The sequence below is a fragment of the Nicotiana tabacum genome, chromosome 18 (genome assembly GCF_000715075.1).
Source record: "Nicotiana tabacum cultivar K326 chromosome 18, ASM71507v2, whole genome shotgun sequence".
Taxonomy (NCBI): Eukaryota; Viridiplantae; Streptophyta; class Magnoliopsida; order Solanales; family Solanaceae; genus Nicotiana; species Nicotiana tabacum.
The window spans coordinates 156,947,075-156,972,676 of NC_134097.1; the positions used below are offsets into that span (position 1 = coordinate 156,947,075).

Sequence of the window (25,602 nt, forward strand, 5' to 3'; positions counted from 1 at the left end):
AACACTCAAAAGAAATAACCCTCTTTTGATATTCCCACCTCACTACAATATCGCTCACTCTCTATTTTCCTCACAGACTATTTTCTTATACCTTGTTTGTGAAACCTCACTCTTTTTTTCTCTCTCTTTGTTGGTGTGTAGAAATGAGAGTTGAAGCTCTCCTTTTATAGCCAAAGCTTCACTCTCTAAAGCCTACCATATTTGACAATTTACACACACTTTTCACAATTCAACAAAGTTGGCTACCAAACCAAAGAAATTCAACAAAGTTGGCTACCAAACCAAACTAATTCAACAAGGTTGGCTACCAACCAAACCAAGTCAACAAGGTTGACTACCAAACCAAAGAAAACTTTTATTAGGCACATGTCTAATACTTCAATGAGATGGACCTCATCAATCTCCCCCTCCAGTCTCATTCATCTAGATGAGGTAGCACTGTCTTCTAGTTTGAGTGCATGCCGACAAGTTCTTTGCATAGCTCGAACTTGTTCCTTGGTACCAACTTGGTCAGCATATCTGCGGGATTCTCACTTGTAGAAATCTTCAAGACTTTTAGAGATTCATTATCTACCATTTCTCGAATCCAATGATATCTCACATCAATGTGTTTGGTCCTTGCATGATACATAGAGTTCTTGCTAAGGTCTATTGCACTTTGACTGTCACAATAGACGACATACTCCTTCTGATGCAATCTAAGCTCTTGAAGGAACCGTTTGAGCCATACCATCTCCTTGCCAGTTTCTGTAGCGGCAATGTACTCTGCTTCAGTTGTTGAAAGTGCAACACACTTCTGCAACTTAGACTGCCATGATATAACTCCCCCTGAAAATGTAAACAAATATCCAGTAGTAGATTTTCTGTTGTCAATGTCACCTGCCATATCAGCATCTGTATAGCCCTTCAAGATTGGATCAGATCCTCCAAAGCACAAACAATCTCCCGTGGTACCTCTCAGGTACTTGAGTATCCACTTGACTGCTTCCCAATGTTCCTTTCCAGGATTTTCAAGAAACCTGCTGACAACACCAACTGCGTGAGCAATATCAGGTCTAGTACATACCATTGCATACACCAAGCTTCCGACTGCTGAAGAATAAGTAACTTTAGCCATGTTCCCTTTCTCCTCCACTGTTGTAGGACACATCTTCTTACTCAACTTTAGATGACCAGCAAGAGGTGTGCTGACTGGCTTAGCATTTTTCATGTTGAAGCGTTCTAGTACACGTTCAATGTACTTCTCCTGAGATAGCCACAACTTTCTACTTGTTCTCTCTCGAACTATCTTCATCCCTAGAATTTGTTGTGCTGGGCCCAAGTCCTTCATATCAAATGACTTGGACAGATCTCCTTTCAACTTTGCTATCAACCCCTTGTCTTTTCCTACAATTAACATGTCATCCACATACAACAACAATATAATAAAGTTATTCTCAGAAAATCTTTTGAAGTATACACATGGATCAGAATAGGTCTTTAGGTATGTTTGACTTTTCATGAATGAGTCAAACTTCATGTACCACTGCCTTGGTGCCTGCTTCAATCCATAAAGACTCTTATTCAATTTGCACACCATGTGTTTCTTTCCAGCTACTTCAAATCCTTCTGGCTGCTCCATATAAATCTCCTCTTCCAAATCTCCATGAAGAAATGCAGTTTTCACATCCAACTGCTCCACTTCAAGATCTAGGCTAGCTGCTAAGCTCAAAATTGTTCGAATAGAAGTCATTTTGACAACAGGTGAGAAAATTTCGTCAAAATCAATACCTTTCTTTTGTTCGAAGCCTTTAACCACCAATCGAGCTTTGTATCTGACCACCTTGCCATTTCCATCTTTCTTGAGTTTAAAGACCCATTTGCATTTGAGTGGTCTTTTACCCTTTGGAAGTTCAACCAGCTTGTATGTGCCATTTTTCTGTAGAGATTCCATCTCTTCTTGCATAGCTTTCATCCACTGGTTCTTTTCTGGATGAGACAGCACCTCCTTAAGACTTTATGGCTCCCCCTCATTACTGATGAGGACATACTCTGTGGAAGGGTACCTGCATGACTCTACCCTTGGCCTCTCTGATCTCCTCAGAGGTTGAGGTTGTTCTTCTCCCTGAGTGGGGTGCTCCACTTCCTCAACACCTTCATCAAGTTGATCCCCCTGCTCAATAACCTCACCAGATTGCTCCCCCTGATCGGCAACCTCGTCGGTCGTACTTTCTGCACTTGTGAGATTGTTAGAAGTAGAATGAATAGTAACAAAGTTAGGAATTATACCATTCTTCGCCTTTTCTGACATATCAACAACAGTTCCAACTTCACTTTCTCGGAAGACTACATCTCTACTTCTGATGACCTTCTTCTTTACAGGATCCCACAGTCTGTACCCGAACTCTTCATCTCCATATCCGATAAATATGCAGGGAACAGATTTATCATCCAGCTTTGTTCTCTGCTCTTTTGGTACATGAGCAAAAGCTCTGCAACCGAACACCTTCAAATGCGAGTAGGACACCTCCTTGTTGGTCCAAACTCTCTCTGGGATTTCAAACGACAATGGAACTGATGGACTCCTATTGATCAGGTAACAGGCTGTCTGAACTGCTTCACCCCAGAATGACTTAGGCAGTTTAGCCATTCTGAGCATGATTCTCACCTTCTCCACAATGGTGCGGTTCATCCTCTCGGCTACGCCATTGTGCTGTGGGGTTCCAGGAACTGTCTTTTCATGTCTGATCCCATGACTTGAACAATACTCTTCAAATTCCCTTGAAGTGTACTCACCTCCATTGTCACTTCGGAGACGCTTTAGCTTTCGACCCGTCTCCCTTTCTACTAGAGCATGAAACTTCTGGAAAACTTGAAACACCTGATCTTTGGTTTTCTAAATATAAACACATAATTTTCGTGAAGCATCATCAATAAAAGTAACAAAATATTTGTTACCGCCCATTGATTCAATTTCCATTGGGCCGCAAACATCAGAATATACTAAATCAAGTATATTCAATTTTCTTTCAGACGATGTCTGAAATGAGACTCTATGCTGCTTACCAAATAAACAGTAGTCACAAGGTTTTACCGTTGTACCTTTGGCATAATCTGCAATCCCTTCTCACTCAAGAATCTGCAATCCCTTCTCACTCATATGACCCATTCTTTTGTGCCACAAATCTACAGAAATCTCATCTTGTGCCGCGTTCAATTCACCTTGGCATATTTCTGCATTTGTCCTGTACAACGTGCCACAAGCAACTCCCTTTGAAATCACCAATGATCCGTTAGTGAGTCTCCACTTTTGATTTGCAAAATAGCTCTCGTATCCATCTCGGTCTAAAGCAATTCCCGAGATCAAGTTCATCCGTAAATCAGGTACATGCCGCACATCCTTTAGAACCAATGTGCATCCGACATTTGTTTTGATACAAATGTCACCAATCCCCGCAATCTTTGAGTAACTTGTGTTACCCATTTTCACTGTGCCGAAATCACCTGCTACATATCTGCAAAAAAGATCTCTTACCGGTGTGGCATGGTGAGATGCCGCTGTGTCAACCACCCATTCCGACTCTGGACCTGACAGGTGCATGCATTCCTCTTCCTCATTTATAAAGAGGACAACATTATCATTATTTTGCACCATGGCGGCTGTGTTGTCGTCATTCTTCTGGCCACTGGTTTCACCTTTGCCCTTCCTTGGATTTGGGCAATCTCTTTTGAAGTGACCTGGTTGATCACAATTGTAGCAATTTCTGGCTCTTGATTTGGATCGGTTCTTTGACTTCCCACGAGCTCCGGATCTACCATAATTGTTCGAACTCCTTTAATAACTCCTGCCTCTACCTTGTGTGATGAGAGCATGTCCTTGATTTTCAGGCTTCTTTCTCATCTTCTCATTGAGTAGAAGAGCTGATGTGACATCTTTCAACTCAATAGTAGTCTTACCGTGCAAGATGGTTGTTGCCAAATTATCGTACGAAGATGGCAACGAGTTCAATAACAAGATGGCTTTATCTTCTTCCTCGATTTTCACTCCGAGGTTGGCAAGTTGTGTGATTAGTCCGTTAAACATATTTAAATGTGACAAAAAATTCGTACCTTCACTCATGTGTAGGGCGTATAACTGCTTCTTCAGGTACAATTTATTTGTCAGCGTTTTGGACATGTATAGGCTTTCCAACCTTGTCCAAATTCCACGTGCAGTGTCTTCATCAATGATGTTATTTACCACATCATCTGATAAGTGCAACCTGATTGCACTAGAAGCTCTTTCATCCAAGTCAGCCCAATCCTCAGCTTTCATGATATCAGACTTTTTGGAATCAACATCTAGAACCTTGTGTAATCCTTGTTGGATGAGCAGATCTCTCATCCTTCTTTGCCATGTTGAGAAACCGTTATCTCCGTTGAATTTTGCTACCTCGTACTTTACTCCGGACATTTATTTTTCACCGAGTATAGTACTACCGATAGTGAATAGTATTTCAGTGAACGAGCAGAACGTGTGCTCTGATACCAGTTGTTGGGAATAAACCCCTTACCAAAATAATATTCACGGTAATAAAGCGGAATAATAATGTAGCACCGAGATACGGTAATTAACAAGAATAAAAGAGTAACAATGACACCAAGATTTTTACGTGGAAAACCCTTATGAATAAGGAAAAAAACCACGACCCCGAGAGGAGCAACTGATATCACTATAGTAAGGAATTTTACACTTTGTAGGTCGGAGATAAATACTCCAAAGACCACTACAACACTCAAAAGAAATAACCCTCTTTTGATATTCCCACCTCACTACAATATCGTTCACTCTCTATTTTCCTCACAGACTATTTTCTTATACCTTGTCTGTGAAACCTCAATCTTTTTTTTTCTCTCTTTGTTGGTGTGTAGAAATGAGAGTTGAAGCTCTCCTTTTATAGCCAAAGCTTCACTCTCTAAAACCTACCATATTTGACAATTTACATACACTTTTCACAATTCAACAAAGTTGGCTACCAAACCAAAGAAATTCAACAAAGTTGGCTACCAAACCAAACTAATTCAACAAGGTTGGCTACCAACCAAACCAAGTCAACAAGGTTAACTACCAAACCAAAGAAAACTTTTATTAGGCACATGTCTAATACTTCTTTCAATGAGATGGACCTCATCAGTAATCATTTAATGCAGAATATTTGCGTAAACTTGATGAACCTTACTGTTGAGTAATCCAGATTCTAACTGGTTCGAGATAAGATCAAACATAGTGTGAAGTGTAAACTGAGGTGACTGTCAAATGCAGTTTGGTGTATATCGAAACACCAAATGTACTTTCCAGAGAAATATTATGTAACAGTTTGATCCCGAAGGCTTTTCTGGACAAAAAGATCACACCTCAATCCTTAAAAGAACTTGAGTGTTGGAAAGTTTAAAAAGAGAAAACAAAAACAAAGTGAGAAACGTATTTAGTTTCGGGTTTTTAATACACGTGTGGGTTGTTGCTGTTTAGTTTGTTTACAAACTTTTGGGTTTGTTCTATAGAGTTTCATCTATCAAACAAAGCAGGACTACTTGTTTGCAGCTTGACTTTGTATAAGGAATTCGATGTTTACAATTTTGAATGATTGAGAATGTTCTCCAGCGACCAATCTCCACGAAATTTTACGTCAGTGGCTGGTAAAAGGCGGGAAGGTTTTAAATAGTCCCCGAAGTCTGAAAAGTTTATTTGCACGATTAACATGAGAAGCTGAAACAAACCAAAAAAAAACTAGCATAAATATATGAATCTAGATAGAGTGATATTGTTCAACTCTGGTTCCCTATTCAATGGAAATCAGCAGATTTAGAAGCTAACAACGATTGTGCATTCGCAGAGGTTATTAAATCGTTTTATCCAACATTACTCCTCTCTTTAATACCTCCACCTCCAACCCATAGATGAAATGAAAATATGTTTTGCTCATTAATTTGCTAGCTGATGGACTACTGAAATCATGAAGAAGATGCAAGGTGTTTGGAAAGCAAAATGTGACAATTTTATCAAAATCCTGAGAAGTCAACACAAAATTTTCTCACTTCCTCCGAACCATGCAGATCAAATATGACGAGAGCAAAATCACAATCATCATGTTATGCCGCAATTATAATGCCAGACCTTTGTTCAATGCCTTTTCAGGAAAAACAACAGCAACATCTCGGGATTGATGGTCACTCATTCTCTTTTTTCCCTTACCATTTATAGCATAATGCTTGTTTAAAGTTTCGCATTATGTTCATAGACTGCTGAGATAGTTCATGGCTCTTTATAGGGACTCTTCATTTTCCTTTTATGCACCTCTGTCAATAGGCATGCTATAGGTAACGCTACTTCCTATGGATCCTTCAACATGCTAAAAGAATCTGTTTAAAACTAAACTCAAACTGCACCCATGACATTGGTTCGGTGGTAAGAGTGCAGCGCGTGATGTGTCGGATAGGCACACGTCACGAGCTCGAACCCAGCTACGAACAAAAGCCTGATATTTAGTAGAGAAGCATAGAGGGACAATCCATCATTATCCACCAAGTTCCAAACTGTGCGCCAAGTAACCCTCGATTATTAAAGGAAAAAAAAACTGAACTCACTCTAATCCTTGTGGTTATTTCAATCAAAGATCCTCATTTTCTCCATCAACATTTCAAGTTCAGCTATCTGATAGGTAGTACAAATGGTCGGTTCATCCAATGAATCAAAGTAACAGAAGGAACATATACTTTTTATATGTCACATAAATTTAAATGTCATAGTAAGTGCTGAAAGATATAGGTAAAGAAGTCTATATATCAGTGAACTGAAGGAGAAATAGTACTTAAGGCTTCAGCTAACTGAAAATTGTCAGTACTTAAGTAATAGAGATAGCAAATGCACAGCCAATCAAAGTGATATGCAAATGAAACTGGAAGAAGAATTAATCTTAGAGCATCACTAGAAGGAAAGAAACGCAGAATCAAAATCATTAATAGAAATACAATAATTAATGATCTGCAAAACTATAACATAATACCAAATTAAGATGCTAAAGGCTTAAGGACAGCAAAACATGATGCATATCAATAAAGAGTACTAGGTAGATAGATAAATGAAATTAAAGAAGATAACTAGAGGCTTAAGGACAACAAAACATGCTGTCCAAAAGCATCAAACTTCTGTCCAAAAGCATCAAGCTTGTTTAAGCCTTTTCCTCATCAACATGAAGAGCAATTCTGTCCATGATTTTCACCACCACCACTTTCGACTCCTTGAGCAACTTCACGCTGTTACTGAGCCTAAGACGCTTCTCTGCAACCACGGGTGATTCCTCCAGCATTCTCTCAAAGCCACCACCATTCGATGCCATCAGAATCTTAACAATATCATCCTCGATCTCAAGGTTAACCAACTTTTGAAGACTGAACATAATATAAAGAGCCATATAATCAACCAATCTCATCAACACGATTTTCCAGTATGCAGTCATCCTCATCTTCAATTCAAAAGCTTGTTGCACAACATCTATATGCTTCCTCAAATATCCAACATCGATATCTCCAAATCCTTCAAGGTGCATTAGCGTGTTTGTTCTTTTATAATTCATAATCTCCATAAATATTGTTTCTTTAGCCATGAGCTTACTACAAGTAGCTGCATACTCAGGATTACTAGTGTAGTCAGTCAGCTTTTCCATCCCAATGATTTCACGGACCCAATCAACAGATTCATCCTTCCTCTTGGCAATCAAATTTTGAACTGCTCTCCTAATGAAATACTGAAGCTGTGTGTAGTTACACGAATGATGCATCATAACTTTGATGACGACCACCTCTATATAGTTCCACAATTTCTCCACAAACTCCTCAGGAGTTACAGAAATCCCTCTTACCTTTTGCTGTAAAACAGAAAGGAAAACAACACGAGGAAGGAAATTTGGAAGTCCAATCCCTCTTGCTTCTCTTAAAGACATGATCTCGTCCATCAAGAAGTTTTCCTTTTCTTCAATGTACTTTGAACGTAGCTCAGCAGAGTATTGGTTGAGCATCTCAGCCAATCTAGCAGTGCAATGCATTTCGCAATCTTCAGGGTACTCGTCAAGCTCCCCTCTAAGGAAAATTTTCTTTAGAGATTCCTTGGCCGAACTCAGAATACGCATGAACGTAGCCAAAGCTTCAGCAACAGAACTCAAGCGCTGTGGTAACTCATTAAGAGCAGCAACATTGATAGCAAGTTTATCATTGATCTTTCTCACAATATCCGGCAAGCAGTTAGAAATGATGTTTGCTTGAATTTGCACCAACTTATGTGCCAGAATTGGAATGCTAACCATGGACTTGTCAATTTTGGATAAAAGTGCATGAGTTTCAAAAAGACTTGCCTCCACACTACGAGCTTCTTCATAAGACTCATTCCCAGTTCTATTTCTAACACAAACATAACCAAGCCCTATATTCACATCATTTGCAGTAACTTTCTCAAGTAGCCCTTCAGGAGCTTTATCTACCTTTGTCACAACCGCAAGAGTCCTTTCGCCTGTTTTGTCCACCTTTTGGGACATTCTAATGGACTCACAAGTAGGGAAATCAACTGTGGCTGATAGAACATTCAAAATTATGCTTTCCTCAGGTGTAATATATTTCGTAATAATACCTGAAATTTGTTCAAAGATATCTTCTGGCTGTCCATGCACGGGGACTCTAGTTATTCCAGGCAAATCCACCATAGTCAAGTCAGGAACACCATTTTTTTTAACTATAAGTGTTAAAGGAATGTCGGATATTCCCTTACCATGTCCAGCTATCTCATTAGTTGCAAGAACAATAGCCTCCGCAACATGAACTTCATCTGTTGGAACTGATTTTCCATTGTACTCCAAATGAACTTCTGTCTCAATATGATTTTGGAGCCTCATGATTAGAGGCACTCTAGTACAAATACCTTGCCCTCTAGGAAGACTGATTCCAGCAAGCGATTCGAGTACACTGGACTTTCCAGAAGACTGATCTCCAACCACCACAATGGTAGGAAGCTGAATTCCTTCTTGCATGATGTTGAGATGCCTAAGCTTGTCAACACAGTCGAGAAGGGGTCGAACTCTATCATTCAAGGTTGAAATAATGGGTGCATGAACACTAGAAGTTTTTGGTTCTACTACTGCAACATGTTTTGGATCAACAACTTGTAGTGGATATTCACTAGAAGAAGAGCCATTCACCATTTGCCCAAACGTCATGGTTAGTACAGTAAGGTAAACTATGTTCTTGTGGTTTTGCTGTAAGGTGTAGTTTGGATACTGGTTGTTAGATCAAAGTCTTGAATACCATATAATTCATAATATCCCTATTTATATATGTTTGATCATTTATGTGCATTTATTAAGTGGAATTAATGTTTTTGTTTCCCCTAAAACACTGATCTCATTGACTAAGCATGCCTATTGCTTTTTCAAGACAATCTGATATACTTGAACTTAAGTAGACTTTATGGTTTTGTATACCCCAAAAATATAATTCTCATCGTTTCAAGAAACTGTAACATGCTTTGAACTTCTTGTTCCAATGGAGACAATTAATGCATCACAAAAAACACTATAACTTCTTCTATGGATAGTGTGAACAGCATATCTACAGAAATACTTAAAAGACTACAAAAATACTGATCTCTTTGCCTAGAGCTTGTTGTTTGCTTTTCTCAAGACATACTTACTGTAATTTATTTCTACCTCCTGTTCATACTATCTGTCTTTGAACGTAAATTGAAGGCAAAACGTACAAAATAATTAACAGCATTCGACTAGACTGTATATATATACATACTTTAATTTTTTGTTAATAAAAAATTCATGTTAAATACAAACTATTGGATCTGCCTGTGATAGTGAAGGCAGCTTATTAGTGATAGTGTAACTTCTTGGATTATCATCATCTCGAAAGAGACAGCAAAGTGCAAGCCTTTTCATGGGAAATCTTCCATTTTAATTGTTATCGGAAAAATTCCCTGTAGGCTTCTGGCCTGAGTTTAGTCGGCCCACAAGTTCAAACGACTAGATTCGACCCCATGACGTGTGGCTAATTATACATCACGTGTCGCATCCTGACCATTGAACCAAAACATGGAGGCTCATGCCAAATGTTCCATTGTTGGTATAAGTTCATTGGATACTATCACCTCATAACACTGTTTTCCAGCATCATGTTGCCTAAAATGTGGTCCACATGATATATACGATTATATATGCAAAACTATGAAGTGAGTACAACAAGGCGTTTGTAGTCCAACGGTTAGGATAATTGCCTTCCAAGCAATAGACCCGGGTTCGACTCCCGGCAGACGCATATCTGTATTCCTTTTGAACTTATGGGCATTTTCCAGACCAGCCGATATCCTCTGTAAGATTGACTCACCATTTTAATCTATCAAACATGAAATGCCACTTATAGAAATAAAAACATCTCGAGTTTAGCATTTTCCAAATTATTGACAAAGTACAAATCTTTGTTATTGTTGGATGCATATACAACTGTAGACAGATTATAACTAAAATGAACATTTATTGATTCTATACATCTCTATGTCTGTAACTCTGTATTAGCTATATACATGAATGTGCAAGGAATACTAACAGTACATTATCATTTGTTTTCTCTAAAACCTGTTATGGGTCGGAATGCAGCCAAGAACACAGATACCTTGGACAACAGAAATCCGATAGTTCCAAGCATGAGATCTTTCGGTGTCAGCACACTGGAAACGTCATTGAGGGCATATTTTGCTGCAACTGTAGTAACTGAAAGAGCCAATACTATGCTTAACACTGAACCCTTGAATCTTTTATTAGTTCGTTCAAGAGTTTCTGTCCTGATACTTGAAGTCAAGTCTGAAGATGGTATACCATCAATCGACCTCTGCACGAGTAATAGATATAGAAATCCTCCGATACCACCTGTTAAGAAGGCGATTGCAGCCTTTTCCCCGGCTAAGAATGCAATGGACGAACCAGCAATAGTGAGGATTGCATCATAAAGCAATAAAGATAACTTCAAATCTGCATATTCCTTCATGGTGTCTTCATTTGATATCTTCTGAGTGGCAAGGGAAGATGATGTCGAAGTTTTCTCAGTTAATGATAAAATGTTGTCCTGGGAAAACTCAGTAACTGAAAATGGTCTAAACTCTAACATGGAACTATCGCTTTTCTCACCGAGCAAGACATCCTCGATATCAAAGTCATACTGGACAGCAGTACAGTCGGATAAATTCTTCTCATTTCCTACTGACTCAGAATTTAGCAGGGAAATGACAGTTATGCTCATGCCTCCAAGTTTCCACTGACCTGCTTATTCACGTTGGAACAAAATATAGAGAACTCATGTTTGTTAATTTCTTTTTTGATGCTTAAATATGCATAATAGTAATCTAACTAATAGTCCACAATGAGCATCTTTTGACAAATTCATATTCTCATTTAGGCGCTTATAGTCCGGGTCCAATTGACAGAGATACTGAGAACTAAGCACTCACTAAGTGTATCACTAGTATATGCCGAAGTCTGAATCCCCATACCCCCAATCTCCTTCAAACTTGTCATTCTTCTTGTTCTATACACAAATGATGTAACCAATTACTGCAAAATATTGGTGTAAACTTGATGAATGCTACTGTTGAGTAATCAGGATTCTTACTGGTTTGAGATATTCTTTTTTTTTTTCCCCACCATTTGAGATAGGCTTAAAGAGAGTGTGAAGTGTAAACCGACTACTGTCAAAATGCAGTTTGGTGAATATCAAAATGCCAGATGTACATTTCGGATAAATATGCATGTAACAGTTTGATCGGCTTTTCTGGATATTCTAACCTGATTCTGGGCTGATCCAAACAGCTACAATTTTTCCAAGTTTAGGTCCCTCAAATATGAACTCATCCACGGAACCTCTTTGGAAATGGAGAAGATCAGAGCTTTGTGACTGCATAGAATGGGCGTTTTCCTGACCAGCTGATCTCCTCTGTAAGATTGACTCACCATTTTCATCTATCAAACAAAGCAGGACTCCAGAGTTTATGTCGGTGAGATCTGATCCATATGCGCTACTTGTTTGCAGCTTGACTTTGTACAAGGAATTGGACTTATCCAAATTTGAACGATTGAGCATGTTTTCCAGCGACCAATCTCCACCAAATTTTATGTCAGTGGATGGTAAAAGTCGGGAAGGTTTTACATAGTCCCGGAAATCTGAAAAATTGAGTTGCATAATTAAAGTGAGAAGCTGAAACAAAAGTACTAGCATGAATGAGTAAATGAAACACCAGAGTCTGCACCTTTTTAGCCATATATGAATCTAGATAAAGTGGTTTGTTCAACTTTTTCTCTATTCAACTGAAGTGAAAGAATAACCAGAACAGATTACATAACATAGCTGGACACCAACTTCATATATTTAGAAGCTAACAATGACCGTGCACTCATAGAGGTTTAACGCATCAAATCGTTCCATTCAACAATACTCCTATCATTTTTTGACAAGTTTTATTCACAAAAATGGCACTCGGGAAGTGCTTAGACTAATCCATGTGATCATCTCAATCCAAGATCCTCTTTATCTCTATGAACATTTAAACTTTAGCTGCTGCTGATAGGTTTTTACTTTTTAGGCACTGCATAAAACTCCCCACACGTGTTCAAACTTCCATAAAATTTCACAAAATTTTTCCTCAGCATTTTGAACTCTCCTGATACCAATAAACAGAAAACCCAACTCACATTTTTTGATATATATCTCATTTCCCTCGTCACAAAATAAAAATTTCAAATCACAAACTACCCCCAAGTGAAAATACCTCAACATCCTCAATAGTACTCTTTCCCAAAGCTTAGCAGTAAAATCGTTGGATTTTTTAACAGGATGAAGCAGCAAGAAGATTTAAAGTATTAATTGAAAATTGTCTCTCATAAATTTTATTAACCAAGGAAGGCTTTAAATAGCCAACTTAAAAACAGAATATGCAGAATAAATATTCAAATTCAAAACCCAAACTATCTCAACAAAATTATCTAATTAAATTTAAATTTAAACAAAGACTCCTCCTATGACTAAAATACTTATTATTCTAGTAAATCAAATATCAGCGGTAACAAATGCAAAATCCAATAAAAATATCATCAACTATTTCCAAGTTAGCTCATAACCTCATACTAACAAACACAAAAGTTGCCATTAACAATTAATATAGCAACAAATTTATCACCATAAAAAGTTACAAACATTATCTATAACACCATGAAAAGTTACAAAACATAGAAAGAAAGAAAAAAAGTTTAAAACTTTCCAATTTCCTTCCAAAGTGTACCTGGAAAGTCTGATTTTTTGAAGTGAATTTTCCAAGAACAGCTGCAAATTCTTCTTATACGAATTGGGTTTATTGAATTCCTCACTGGAACTGCACTTTGAGTTGCAAAGATCAAATTTTTCATAAATAAAGACTCCATTTTTAGCTAATTTCTGTTCAGAAAATTGAGACTTTTCATTAAGCTGGTTTTCATTTTTAGAGTTAGAGAAGCGTATGGAAATGGAACAACTAAAATATCTTTAAGGCCCAATATAAAAAGCCCAAAAATAAACCTTTGGCCCATCTTGATATTTGGATAAGCTCACTAAAGAGAAAGCTCATTGTGACTTTTATATGTGAAAATAGCACGATCTAGCCAGTTTTCGGACTAGTAATTAAAAAATAGTCAGCGCTTGCAAAGTTATTAAAAATAGCCACTTTTTTACGGCAATACGGAAAGTTCCAACATAATATACCGGAGATTAATGCACATGTGTATGAACTTGCAGCATATTATGCTGGAACTCCAACACATGGAAAGTTCCAGCATAATATACTGGAGATTGGAGCACATGTGTATGTGCTTCCAACATATTATGCTGACTAGTATATTTTGGTGGAACTCTAGTATATTATGCTGGAACTCCAGTATATTACACTGGAACTCCAATATATTATGCCGAAATATATTTCGAATTTTGAACAATGTTTTCGTGGAGATTTATCTTTACTGAAAAGTGGAGTACTTTTGAAAATGTGGCTATTTTTCAATTACCACTTATAATTCTGACTATTTTTGAATTTTACCTCGTCTATCGCACAGAGCTTGCCTAGTGCGGTTTACATCTCCTGTGTGGTTTGCAGGCTATTACACAGGGAGAAATTTATCCAGTGCGCAGAAAGTGCTCACCACAGAATGCTCACCCAAAGAACGGAGACTGTGGCAGAGATTGTAATGGCTGCGTATTTCCCCCTTACCAAAAAAAAAAAGTTTGAAACAACAATCACTCACGTGCTTCTAATAGAGATTCAATCTATCTCATGAGGACACTTTGGTAGGTAAATGATCACAGTTCAAATTATATTGAATTTTAAATATTAGAATTCAATTGTATTGTCACGATTTTGAATGAGCTCTGACTGAGATGTGATGTGATATTTTAAAAATATTAGTTTCTACATATGTGCGTTGCACGTATATCCCTTGTCAATTGATTTAAATTTTGTATAACAATGATCAATTTACTTACATGTAGACCTATTAAATTTAAATGAATTGAATATTGTTCAAACCTTCAAAAATAAAATATTTGATGTGGGACTATAATTCCATAGTTTCGTACATTATTTGCGTTGCATTTTTAGTGATAAGTTATACTTTATTTGCACGTAATGTGGTCTATTTTATGTGTAGGTGAATTGAAGATGAAAGTAAAGCAAGAGGAATACTTAAACGTTGAAAGTGTGCTCGAGAACAGTGAAAAGGAGAAAGTTGGCGAAGCCAGGCCTAAAACAAGCGTTAGACCTGGCGACACCAGGCTTGTAGTTGGCGAGAGACCTGGCGAGGCAATGCAGAGGCCAAGCTTAACCAGGCGTTATGCCTGGCGACGCCAGGCCTGGGGCCAGGTCCACCAGGAGTTATGCCTAAAAACGCCACTTTGAAGGAGTTTTTTTGCGATCAGAGACAAGGGCATCACGTGGATAACTTTTGGAGGAGAAAATCATAGAGTTCTTCATCCCTTTTTCTTTTCTTTGTAATTTGTTTATGCAAAATACTTAGAAAAATGTTATTATGAACATGAGTGGCTAAGCACTCTACATTCTAGGGTTATGGTTGACATGATTATTAAAGTTTATTAATTACATCTTCGTTAATTCGGATATCATCTTGTGGTTGTTTCTTTAATTCTAGTTTCAAATTGTGAATTGTTGTAGCTACCAATTCACCCTACTATCTATGCTACGCTTGAGAAAGCCGTGTTTAGATTAGAGTAGAATTAGAGAGAGCTTGTTTCTGAACCCGTGACTCGGGGGAGGATTTCACGGTTAAGATAGGAATATACCTAACAGTCTTGCTTAATTGAATACCGTATTATATTCGTTCATGATCGACTCAATACCATAGGAATATAAGATTAATATATTGTGAGCAGGCGAATAGTATTGTGGGAACATGCTATTTATATAAACGATCCGATTAATTAGCAACCATAGATAATGTGGATTAACGAGTGTGATTATTGAACTTAATAGGATTGATAAACCAGCCACAACCCTGGAATTTCCATCTCCCCTGAAGTAAAATCTCGTCATACAAATCGCATTCTTGATAATTTAGTTGTTATTTATTTAATTTCCGCAATAGTAGATTAATAGAAAAATATCACTCTTAAATATTTTGGACAATTATTTAATTTTAGTTTACTTAGTTATCGATCAATCTAAGTCTGTGTGGGTTCGACATCCAACTTTCGAGTTACTTTATTACTTGACGACCACGTATACTTGCGTGTGTGTTTAATCCCAACAATATTAAATTAAATTTACTTAGATATTTGTTGCTTTCTCTCTATATTTCGAAATGATTTTCTAAACATGGAATGTCATGCTACAAAGCATTTTTTTTTCGAAGTAATTTGAAAGAAAAAAGCCCTATGAATCAAGAAATAGTCATATATTGGTGATGGTTAGCGAATCAAGTTTTGTTTGTTTAACTAACTTTATAGAGATTCTGTTACCTTCTTTTGTAGTTCAACCTTTATGCATGACATAATTGACATTGTCTTATAGTTATAAAGATATCTGAATGCATGATCCTAGACAGATTAATCACAAATTTGGTTTTCTTCGGAACACATACTCATCATGACTCAAAGCTCCTCTCGCATGTCTCATACATCTTTGGTATCCATGCATATTAACCTTCAAATAAACTTGTATTTGGGGGCTGTATATCTCTATGACTATCTTAGTATCTATGGGTCGAGTGAAGATCGTTTAAAGCAAATAAGAGATATGTCATGATTATCCGAATAGTTCTAATATCCTGTGTCCAAATACTTTTGACAAGTCCCAAACTATCTCCAAGAATCAGTATTTGTCCCTAATTATTTACCAATCAATAACAAAGTTATTATAATTAGAGAAAGCTAAAGGAGATCATAAAAGAAGTTGGAAAAGTCATCCAGTGAGATCTCACGTTAAAGATATTGATAGAGAATTTTTCCTTGAAGAAATATGCATGGCTAATGATGCGTACTAACCATTAACCAGTGAGATCAAAAGTTGGCTCCTATTATGAGCGTAATCTGTTGGGATATATACTATTAATCATGAATTTTGGTTTGGATATAATATTTATTATGGAACAATTGTTTATTCAATTTTTATAAAATTTTAAATAGATCATATATTCGTTTGTGTCATTTGCTTATATAGTAGATGATTTAGTGTATAGAGTTTAGCTTATACACGAAAGATTAAATCATCGGTTCTTATAAGTATACAGATCATGTTCACAGTTCTAATGATGGAATTGGACAAACCATCAGGAATGATTGTAGCACAAGATTACATGTATTTTATCTTGACTATGTGAATGGTTTAATTCTGACTTCTTGTGCTAGTACATTTTGTATGTATTGAACGAACCAAGTAGAGATAAGTATTTTACACTGACTTAATAAAATAAATTCTCTAGCCATTAAATGTACTTATACTTTTAAGCTTGATATAATTATTATTAGTTGTTTTATTATTGTTTTGATTTATTAAAAGGCAAGATTCTTTCGTGGATCAATATGCCTGGTAAATTGGACAATAATGATATACATTGACAAAGTAATAGTAAGTTGATGGAATCCATGTCTTGATCTAGAGACTGATGATATACCTTTATGAAAGCTTACAAGTTTTCATGTGTAAACCTTGCGGGTGGATTTTGTATTCGTCACATGAAATAAGTTAAGCGAAAGTCTAAAGGAAATAATCAATGAATTAAATTGTCAGTAATTTAATTTATTCAATTAGTATCTGAATTTTAACATGAGGAGTTAAATAAAGTTTAATGGAAGAATTTTGAAATTGAACTGAGGAGTGCAGTTACAAATTTTTAGTGGAATAATTTGTAATTTATTATGGTAGTATTAATTCAGATATTTCGAATTAAGTCCATAATAGGAAGCCTCGTTAATTAAATACCGCGGTCCCTGCTGTGACCGAATAATTAGGAATTAAATGGAATTATATTTCTTGGTGGAAAAGAAAGACCCAACAGGTTTAGGAAAATATTTTAAACCCTAAAACATGTGGCTACATAAAGAGGTCTTATGGAATAAGGAGGCAAGGGTTTTACCACACAGTTTTCCTAGGAAAAACTCGCCCACACGAGTTTCGCTAATTCCGAGCATTATTTGGGTCACGCAGCAGAAGACCGTGGAACTGGAGGATGATCTCGTGGATGGTTTTTGCTCATGCTTGAAGGTCTTATTGCGATTGCAGTCACACTTCAAGAGATAAGTATCGATTTTATGTTTGATTAAAATCTATGATTATGTGTTGTCTATATTACATGCAAGTGATCCTGGCTATTTGCTTCCGCTGTTCATACCTGTTTTCTATCAATTGGTATAAGAGCCAGGTTGCATCTAAATAGATAAGATGCTATATATATGTGATTCATGATAAGAAACAAATAGACAAAGATTAAAAGATAAAGGGACAAAATTATCCAGGAAAATTGGTGAAAGGGACAATATGCCTTGTTTGCAATTTGACTTGTGGCATTGTAAAGTATTTGTCCATGACTCACTGGTCAGTAGAAAGATTCCATGGAATTTACTTGGTTTTGTAACAAAAGGAACTCTTACCCCTTAAGTTGTGCACGTTGATTTGGTATAGAATTCCCTACGGATTTTAACTACGTACAAACCAATTTGAAAGATGAAGTCTTATGGTTTATGGTTTGTCAAGTGTTAGGTCAAAGGTATAACTATGCCCTTACATGTATATGAAATTGTATAAATTAAGAATATTATGACTAATAAATAGTTATAACCAAATTGGTTTATTTATTTGGTATCATTGAAAATTCTTAATAGTTTTATACATGTGTGATTATATCCGTATATGGATTGAAAATTATGATTAATAAATAGGATCTGCTAAAGTAATCTATTTATTTGAGTCATTGAAAAAATACTCAATGTACCATGTAAAAATTGTCCTTGATAAATGTAAGCTAGTGTTTGTGGTTTATCTAACCAAAAGAGATTACCTTAGTAACGCTAAATTAATTCATGAGAAGGGATATTAAGGTTTCATCCAAAAAAAGGAATAGTTAATATCTGGAATTCTCATGTGTATAAATCGAGGACAATTTGTAGCAAGAGAAAATTTTGTATCTTACCCAAAATAAAGGATATAATGTATGTTCTGTGCTCATGGGATAATAATAAGGAGAAAAAAATGTTATGATTATATTTATTTTATTCATGAAAATGCCTAAAATGGTTATTCTCCGAATTTGGTCATAGATTTGGAGGTCATGACCTTGACGAACTCCAATTGACCTTAAATTTGGTAGGTCCATCGAAAACGATCGACTTGGTGAGAAACACTCACTGCTATGCAATGAATCACGTTGTTTTATGGTGTTTCGAGGTCTTTTAGATGGGGTTTTAAGCAGTTTATTGGATTAAATAAGCTTTAAATATGAAAAACTATTCTTTATATTTCAGTTTTATTTGTCTTAAAACTGAAACATGATTACACATGATGATTTAACTTAGTATAATGTACACATTTGTTGTTCTTAAATTTGCCTAAAAAGACTTCTCGAATTTGGTCTAGTTTTGGTGATCATCATCTCTAATTGGCATGAAATTTGGTGGGTTCATCGGAAACGACCTGATAAGAAATACTCATTGCTATGCAATGAATTATGTCGTATTTCGGCAGTTCAGGGTCATTTAGATGGGTTTTTGGCAGTTTACGGGATTAAAATGTGATTTAGATATGAAAAAATCATTCCTTTTATGTCGGTCTTATTTTGTTAAATCTGGAACATAATGACACATGTTTATTTTACGTGAACTGATATATGGTTAGAATGTATGCCATATTTTAAATTCCTAAAAATGCTTATATGGTAGATTTTAAAATTTTGTTATTGCTTTGAAGATCATCACTTTTATGATCTCCAATTGACATGAAATTTGATAAGTCTATCGGAAAACCCCAGTAAATAATACTTGTTGTATGCAGTGAAAATATTGTGGTTGTAATCAAGTGGTGAGAGGAATTAACTCCTATGGTCTCCACTATTTATTTATAGTAAGATAATAAATTTACGCGTCGACTTTAGGTCTTCCTCCATATTGGATAAATTTATTATGAACTTACTAAGTTTAATTACTAGTAGTTGATAACATGTATTGACTCTCCATCTGAATTTACACGTTGAATCAATTTTGTAATTATAATGCAACCATGATTAAGTGATGATAGAAATATATTTTTATGGTCTTCCACCATAAATTTCAAGTGAGTGCAAATTTATGTGTCGACTTTAGGTCTTCCTCCATATCAGATAAATTTATTATGAACTTACTGAGTATAATTACTAATAAATTGATAACATGTATTGACTCTCCATCTGAGTTTACATGTTGAATCAATTTTGTAATTATAATGCAACCATAATTAAGTGGTGATAGAAATATAATTTTATGGTCTTTCACCATTAGTTTCAAGTGAGTGTAAATTTATGTGTCGACTTTAGGTCTTTCTCCATATCTGATAAATTTATTGTAAGCTCACTAGGAGAAATACTAGTTATTGATATCATGCACTTACTCTCCATCTGAGTATACATGTTGGATCAATGGAACTAGAGCTATTAATTATGATGTTCACTTGAATTAAATTAACAGTATACTCTCCACCTGAGTTGGGTCTGTTTAATTTATTTGAGTGAATAATATGATATTACATATGTATGTTGCATGAGTATTTCTTTTCCCATCGAAATTTTCTTTTCAAGATGCATAAATACATATATGTGTAGTGTGTTTGAAATTTTAGTATTAAATGGTTATATACAATTGTCTAAAAATAATAGTATGCTCTCCATCTGAGCTGGTTCTATTTCTTTCTGGGTTGCATAATTTTTGTATTATATAATATACTTTGCATGAATGATTCTTTTCCCATCGAAATTTTGTTATTCGAGATGCATATATGTATATATATTGAATGCAGTCTGAATTTTATTATTCAATGTTTTGACTTATTATGATCTATTTAAAGTTTTATCTCAGCTCCATAATGACTTTATGCAATTTATCGTATTACTTATTAAAATTTTCTTTTGATAGTGATAAGACATTAATTTAAAGGATGTTTGGTAGAAAAAATCTAATTCCAGTTTTTGAGCAAAGCAAGAGATAGATATTTGTTCTATTTTTCGAATAACTCTTGAGTTATTGAGCTTGATAAATTTCTTATCTTTTGTGGTACATGAATGCATGACCTTGTTATTGTATATAATGTCTCACCTGAACAGAACAATATTCGTCTACCTCATAAGAGAATATGTTCTTCAAAATTGAGTAAAACGTATATGTGCACTTTTATCTAAGTAATATTAATCTGGATAGGATTTCAAGTTGGTCAATGATAAACCTAAGGATCATTGAAAGTAGAGGCATTACCAACTTGTGGATCCTGTTTAGAAGGAAATATGACTAAGAGACATCTATACTCCAAAGGAGAGAGAGTCAGCAATAAGTTAGAACTAATCCATTTTGATGTCTAATGAACAAATAGGCAAGATGTGATTTTGAGTAATTTTATGACATTCATAAATGATTACTCAAAATATGAATATATATTTGATGCACCGTAAGTCTAAATGCTTTGAATAATTCAAGGATTTTAAGGCTTGATACGGAGAAGCACCATGAGATTATATTAAATCACTACGAACTAATCGTAGATGTCTAGTACTTCTCTACAGAGTTTATTAGCTCCTTATCAGAATAAAGAATTATATATCAATTGTCTACAACGAATACTCTATAATAGAAGGGTGTAGTAGAAGGAAGAAATGAGACTCTTATGGGAATATTTAGATTAATGATGAGATATTCTGATTTGTTTCTTTTGTCGTTATGGATATGCCTTAGAAACTGCAATTACATTCTGATTTTAATTCTAAGTCAGTATTTTGGACCCTATAGAACTGTGGACTCAATGTAAGTCTGGGTCTGCGCCAAGTTCGATTATGGAATTGTCCAATATATATACTGAAAGAAAAATGGATAAGATGAACGTATGCATGTTTACTCAATATCCAAGAAAACGAAAGAAGGTTTATTTTATTTTCTTAAAGAAAAGAAGGTAATTGTTAGCACAAATACTGATTTTCTATAATAAGGTTATTTAATAAACTATGTTCCTGAAAGTAAACTAGTTTTACAGGAACTACGCAAAGAAATAATTAATGAATCATCTGAAAATTAAAAAGCTCGAGAACATACAACTCTATATGTCGGAATTGACGTTCCATTGTATTTAAGTAGTGGAAGAAACGTTAATAGACAAAAAGAAATTAGTACTTCTATCGTAGTGGGAGAATAGTAAGGAAAATCATAGTTTGGTATGTACTCTTGGGAGAGTTTCATAACAAGATCCTGAAGAGCTTAATACCAAATTAGCTAGTTACGACAAAGCACTACTAGACAAAAATTGCATTTGAAAATAATTTGGCAATTTCTTTTCAACAAAAGCTTCTTGGCAGAAACTTTTAATAGTCGTGCAAAAGGATAGCTGTGAAAGTTATAGATGCATGGTTATGAGTCTAAGTGGGAGATTGTTTGGGCATATACTATTAACCATGCATTTAGATATAGTATATTCTAATAATTGTCATAGTTAAAAGTCTAAGTGGGAGATTGTTGGAATATATATTATTAACCATGAATTTTGGTTTGAATATAGTATTTATTATGGAATAATTATTTATTCAATTTTAATAAAGTTTTAAATAGATCATATATTCATTTGTGTCCTTTGCTTATATAGTAGATGATTAAGTGTATAGAGTTTAGCTTATACATGAAAGATTAAATCATCGGTTCTTATAAGTATAAAGATCATGTTCACAGTTCTAATGATGGAATTTGACAAACCATCAGGAATGATTGTAGCACAAGATTACATGTATTTTATCTTGACTATGTGAATGGTTTAATTTCGATTTCTTGTGCTAGTACATTTTGTATGTATTGAACGGACCAAGTAGAGATAAGTATTTTATACTAACTTAATAAAATAAATTCTCTAGCCATTAATGTACTTATACTTTTAAGCTTGATATAATTATTATTAGTTGTTTTATTATTGTTTTGATTTATTAAAAGGCAAGATTCTTTCATGAGTCAATATGCTTGGTAAATTGGACAATAATGATATACACTGGCAAAGTAATAGTTAGTTGGTGGAATCCATGTCTTGATCTAGAGATTGATGATATACCTTTATGAAAGCTTATAAATTTTCATGTGTAAACCCTGTAGGTGGATTTTGTATCCGTCACATGAAATAAGTTAAGCGAAAGTCTAAAGGAAATAATCAATGAATTAAATTGTCAGTAATTTAATTTATTCGATTAGTATCTGAATCTTAACTTAGGGAGTTAAATAAAGTTTAATGGAAGAATTTTGAAATTGAACTGAGGAGTGCAATTACGAATTTTTAGTGGAATGATTCATAATTTATTATGGTAGTATTAATTCGGATATTTCGAATTAAGTCCATAATAGGAAGTCTCGTTAATTAAATACTGCGGTTCCTGCTGTGACCGAATAGTTAGGAATTAAATGGAATTATATTTCTTGGTCGAAAAGGAAGACCCAACAGGTTTAAGAAAATGTTTTAAACCCTAAAACCTATGGCTATTTAAAGAGGTCTTATTCCATAAGGAGGCAAGGGTTTTACCACACAGTTTTCCTAGGAGAAACTCGCCCACACGAATTTCGTTAATTCCAGGCATTATTCGGGTCACATAGCAGAAGACCGTGGAACTGAAGGACGATCTCGTGGATGGTTTTTGCTCATGCTTGAAGGTCTTATTGCGATTGCAGTCACGCTTCAAGAGATAAGTATCGATTTTATGTTTGATTAAAATCTATGATTATTTGTTGTCTACATTACATACAAGTGATCCTGGATATTTGCTTTCGCTGTTCATATCTGTTTTCCAACATAATCCACACAAGAACATCGACCATATTCAATATTGAAGCTTGGTGTATGTAGGACTCCTTAGCTGTGATGACCCAAAAGGTCATCACTTGATTTACAAGTAAATTGTTTGTTCCGAGGCCTTAGAAGCCTCTTTTTATCTCACCTAGATTTACATGCATGGTCCGAGCGTATATCCGGAATGCATTTATGTGAAAATTTGATGAAAATGCTAATTTGGCCTTTAACATTTAATTTAACTTAACTTCGGTCAATATTTTAATAAACGGACCCGGACCCCTAATTTGAATGTCCCGGAGGGTCCGTAGGAAAATATAGGACTTGGGCGTATGCTCGGAATTGAATTCCGAGGTCCCAAGCCCGAGAAATAAATTTTTGAAGAAAATTGTTTAAAATTTTTAAGAGTTTTTGGAAATTTGAATGTATTTGAAATCGATGGTATCGAGCCCGTATCTTGGTTACGGAGTTTGGTGCAGGTCTTATATGATATTTAGGTTGAGCCTGTAAAATTTGGTAAGAAACGGACTTGAAATGACGTGAATCGGACCCTTGGTTGTTAAAATTTGAACTTAAGAGTTCTTGAGATTCTTCTTTGATTTTAATGCTAAATTAGTTGTTAAAGGTGTTAATTTGGCAATTTAATCGCATGAGTAAGTCCATATGATGTTTTTGAGTTAGTATGCATGTTTGGTTTGGAGCCCCGAGGGCTTGGGTCAGTTTTGGATTGGTTTCGGGATGTTTTTTACACTTAGAAAAGTTCCAGGTTTTGCTGTCTCAGATGCTCAGTGATTTTGTTCTTCGCGTTCGCATGGCTTCTCTCGCTAACGTGTAAGGCAAGTTCCTCAGGTGTCAGATTTGTTCATCGCGAACGCGGAGCTCAGGATGCGAATGCGAAGCATTGGGGGGTTACCCTTCGCGAACGCGACCTGGCTACCGCGAACGCGAAGGCCAATTGGGCTGGGAACTGGGGAAAGGATTTTACCCTATGCGAACGCGACGTAGGTCTCGCGAACGCGAAGGTCGGGGGGGGGGGGCTAACCCTTCACGAACACGACAGGCCTCTCGCGAATGCGAAGAAGGCTTGTCCAGTGAATTAAAAACAGAACCAAAAAACGGGAATTTAGCCCATAACTTTATATTTTCAAAACTAGAGAGCATTGAGGCGATTTTCAAGAGACAAGTTCTTCCCTAAAGCATTGGTATATGATTCTAAACCTTTTTTTTTCGATTTCCCATTGCATTTCATCAATCCTCATCTAAAAATCTAGGGTTTTTATGGTAAAAATTGGGGATTTGGGTAGAGTTAGTGCTTTTTGAATAATTAGAATTTAGACCTCATTTTGGGGTCGAATTTCGAAACTAATTGCATATTTGGGCTCGTGGGTGAATGAGTGATCGGGTTTTGGTCCGAACCTCAAGTTTTGACCAAGCGGGTCCGGGGTCGATTTTTGACTTTTTGGAGAAAATGGTAGAAAATCTATAATTTAGCATTGGTATGAATTTCTTAGCATTTATTGATGTTGTTAAATTAATTTGGACTAGATACAAGTAATTTGGAGGCGAATTCTAAAGGAAAAGCGGTGTTTGAGGCTTGAGTTGGTCGTGGAGATTCGAGGTAAGTGTTTGGTCTAACCTTAACTTGAGGGATTATGAGTTGTGTCTTATTTGTTGTGTGTTAACTGTTGAGTACAACGTATAGGTATGGTGACGAGTATCTATATGTCGGTGTCAAGCATGCCCGTGAGCTTATACTATGATTGTTGTGACTCCATTTCGTATTGTTCATGCTTTATATGATGATTCCTATTGTTGAACAAGGCTTGTGGAAGTATTATTGATAATTGATCATTGTCGAGCGGTGGCTCAAGTTGAGAATTGAGTTGTGAAGTAATTGTGGAAAAGAGAAGAGGTTTATGATATTGTGTCCCTTGCCGGGATATTGTTGTTATGCTATTGTTCCCTTGCCGGGATTCTATTGCGATATTGTTGATTCCCTTGCCCAAATTATTTTGTGATTGTTGCTT

The 25,602-nt window shown here is 35.7% G+C and overlaps 2 protein-coding genes and 1 non-coding gene across 3 annotated transcripts; 1 reads left to right on the forward strand and 2 right to left on the reverse strand.

Moving 5' to 3' along the window:
* Positions 1-6,978: 6,978 nt before the first annotated feature.
* LOC107813788 (dynamin-related protein 4C-like) lies at positions 6,979-9,301 on the reverse strand. The gene has a single exon (XM_016639096.2). It carries the CDS (start codon positions 9,219-9,221, stop codon positions 7,188-7,190), a length of 2,034 nt encoding a protein of 677 aa, XP_016494582.1. The 5' UTR covers positions 9,222-9,301; the 3' UTR covers positions 6,979-7,187.
* A 950-nt stretch (positions 9,302-10,251) lies between these two features.
* On the forward strand, positions 10,252-10,323 carry TRNAG-UCC (transfer RNA glycine (anticodon UCC)). Its single transcript has one exon. It is a non-coding gene; the product is annotated as a tRNA-Gly (tRNA).
* A 71-nt stretch (positions 10,324-10,394) lies between these two features.
* Positions 10,395-13,559, reverse strand: LOC107813789 (uncharacterized). Its single transcript, XM_016639097.2, has 3 exons — positions 13,334-13,559; positions 11,844-12,218; positions 10,395-11,321 (listed from the first exon to the last, which is right to left on the reverse strand). The coding sequence occupies exons 1-3, from the start codon at positions 13,470-13,472 to the stop codon at positions 10,621-10,623; spliced, it is 1,215 nt and encodes a 404-aa protein (XP_016494583.1). The 5' UTR covers positions 13,473-13,559; the 3' UTR covers positions 10,395-10,620.
* Between the last annotated feature and the right edge of the window lie 12,043 nt (positions 13,560-25,602).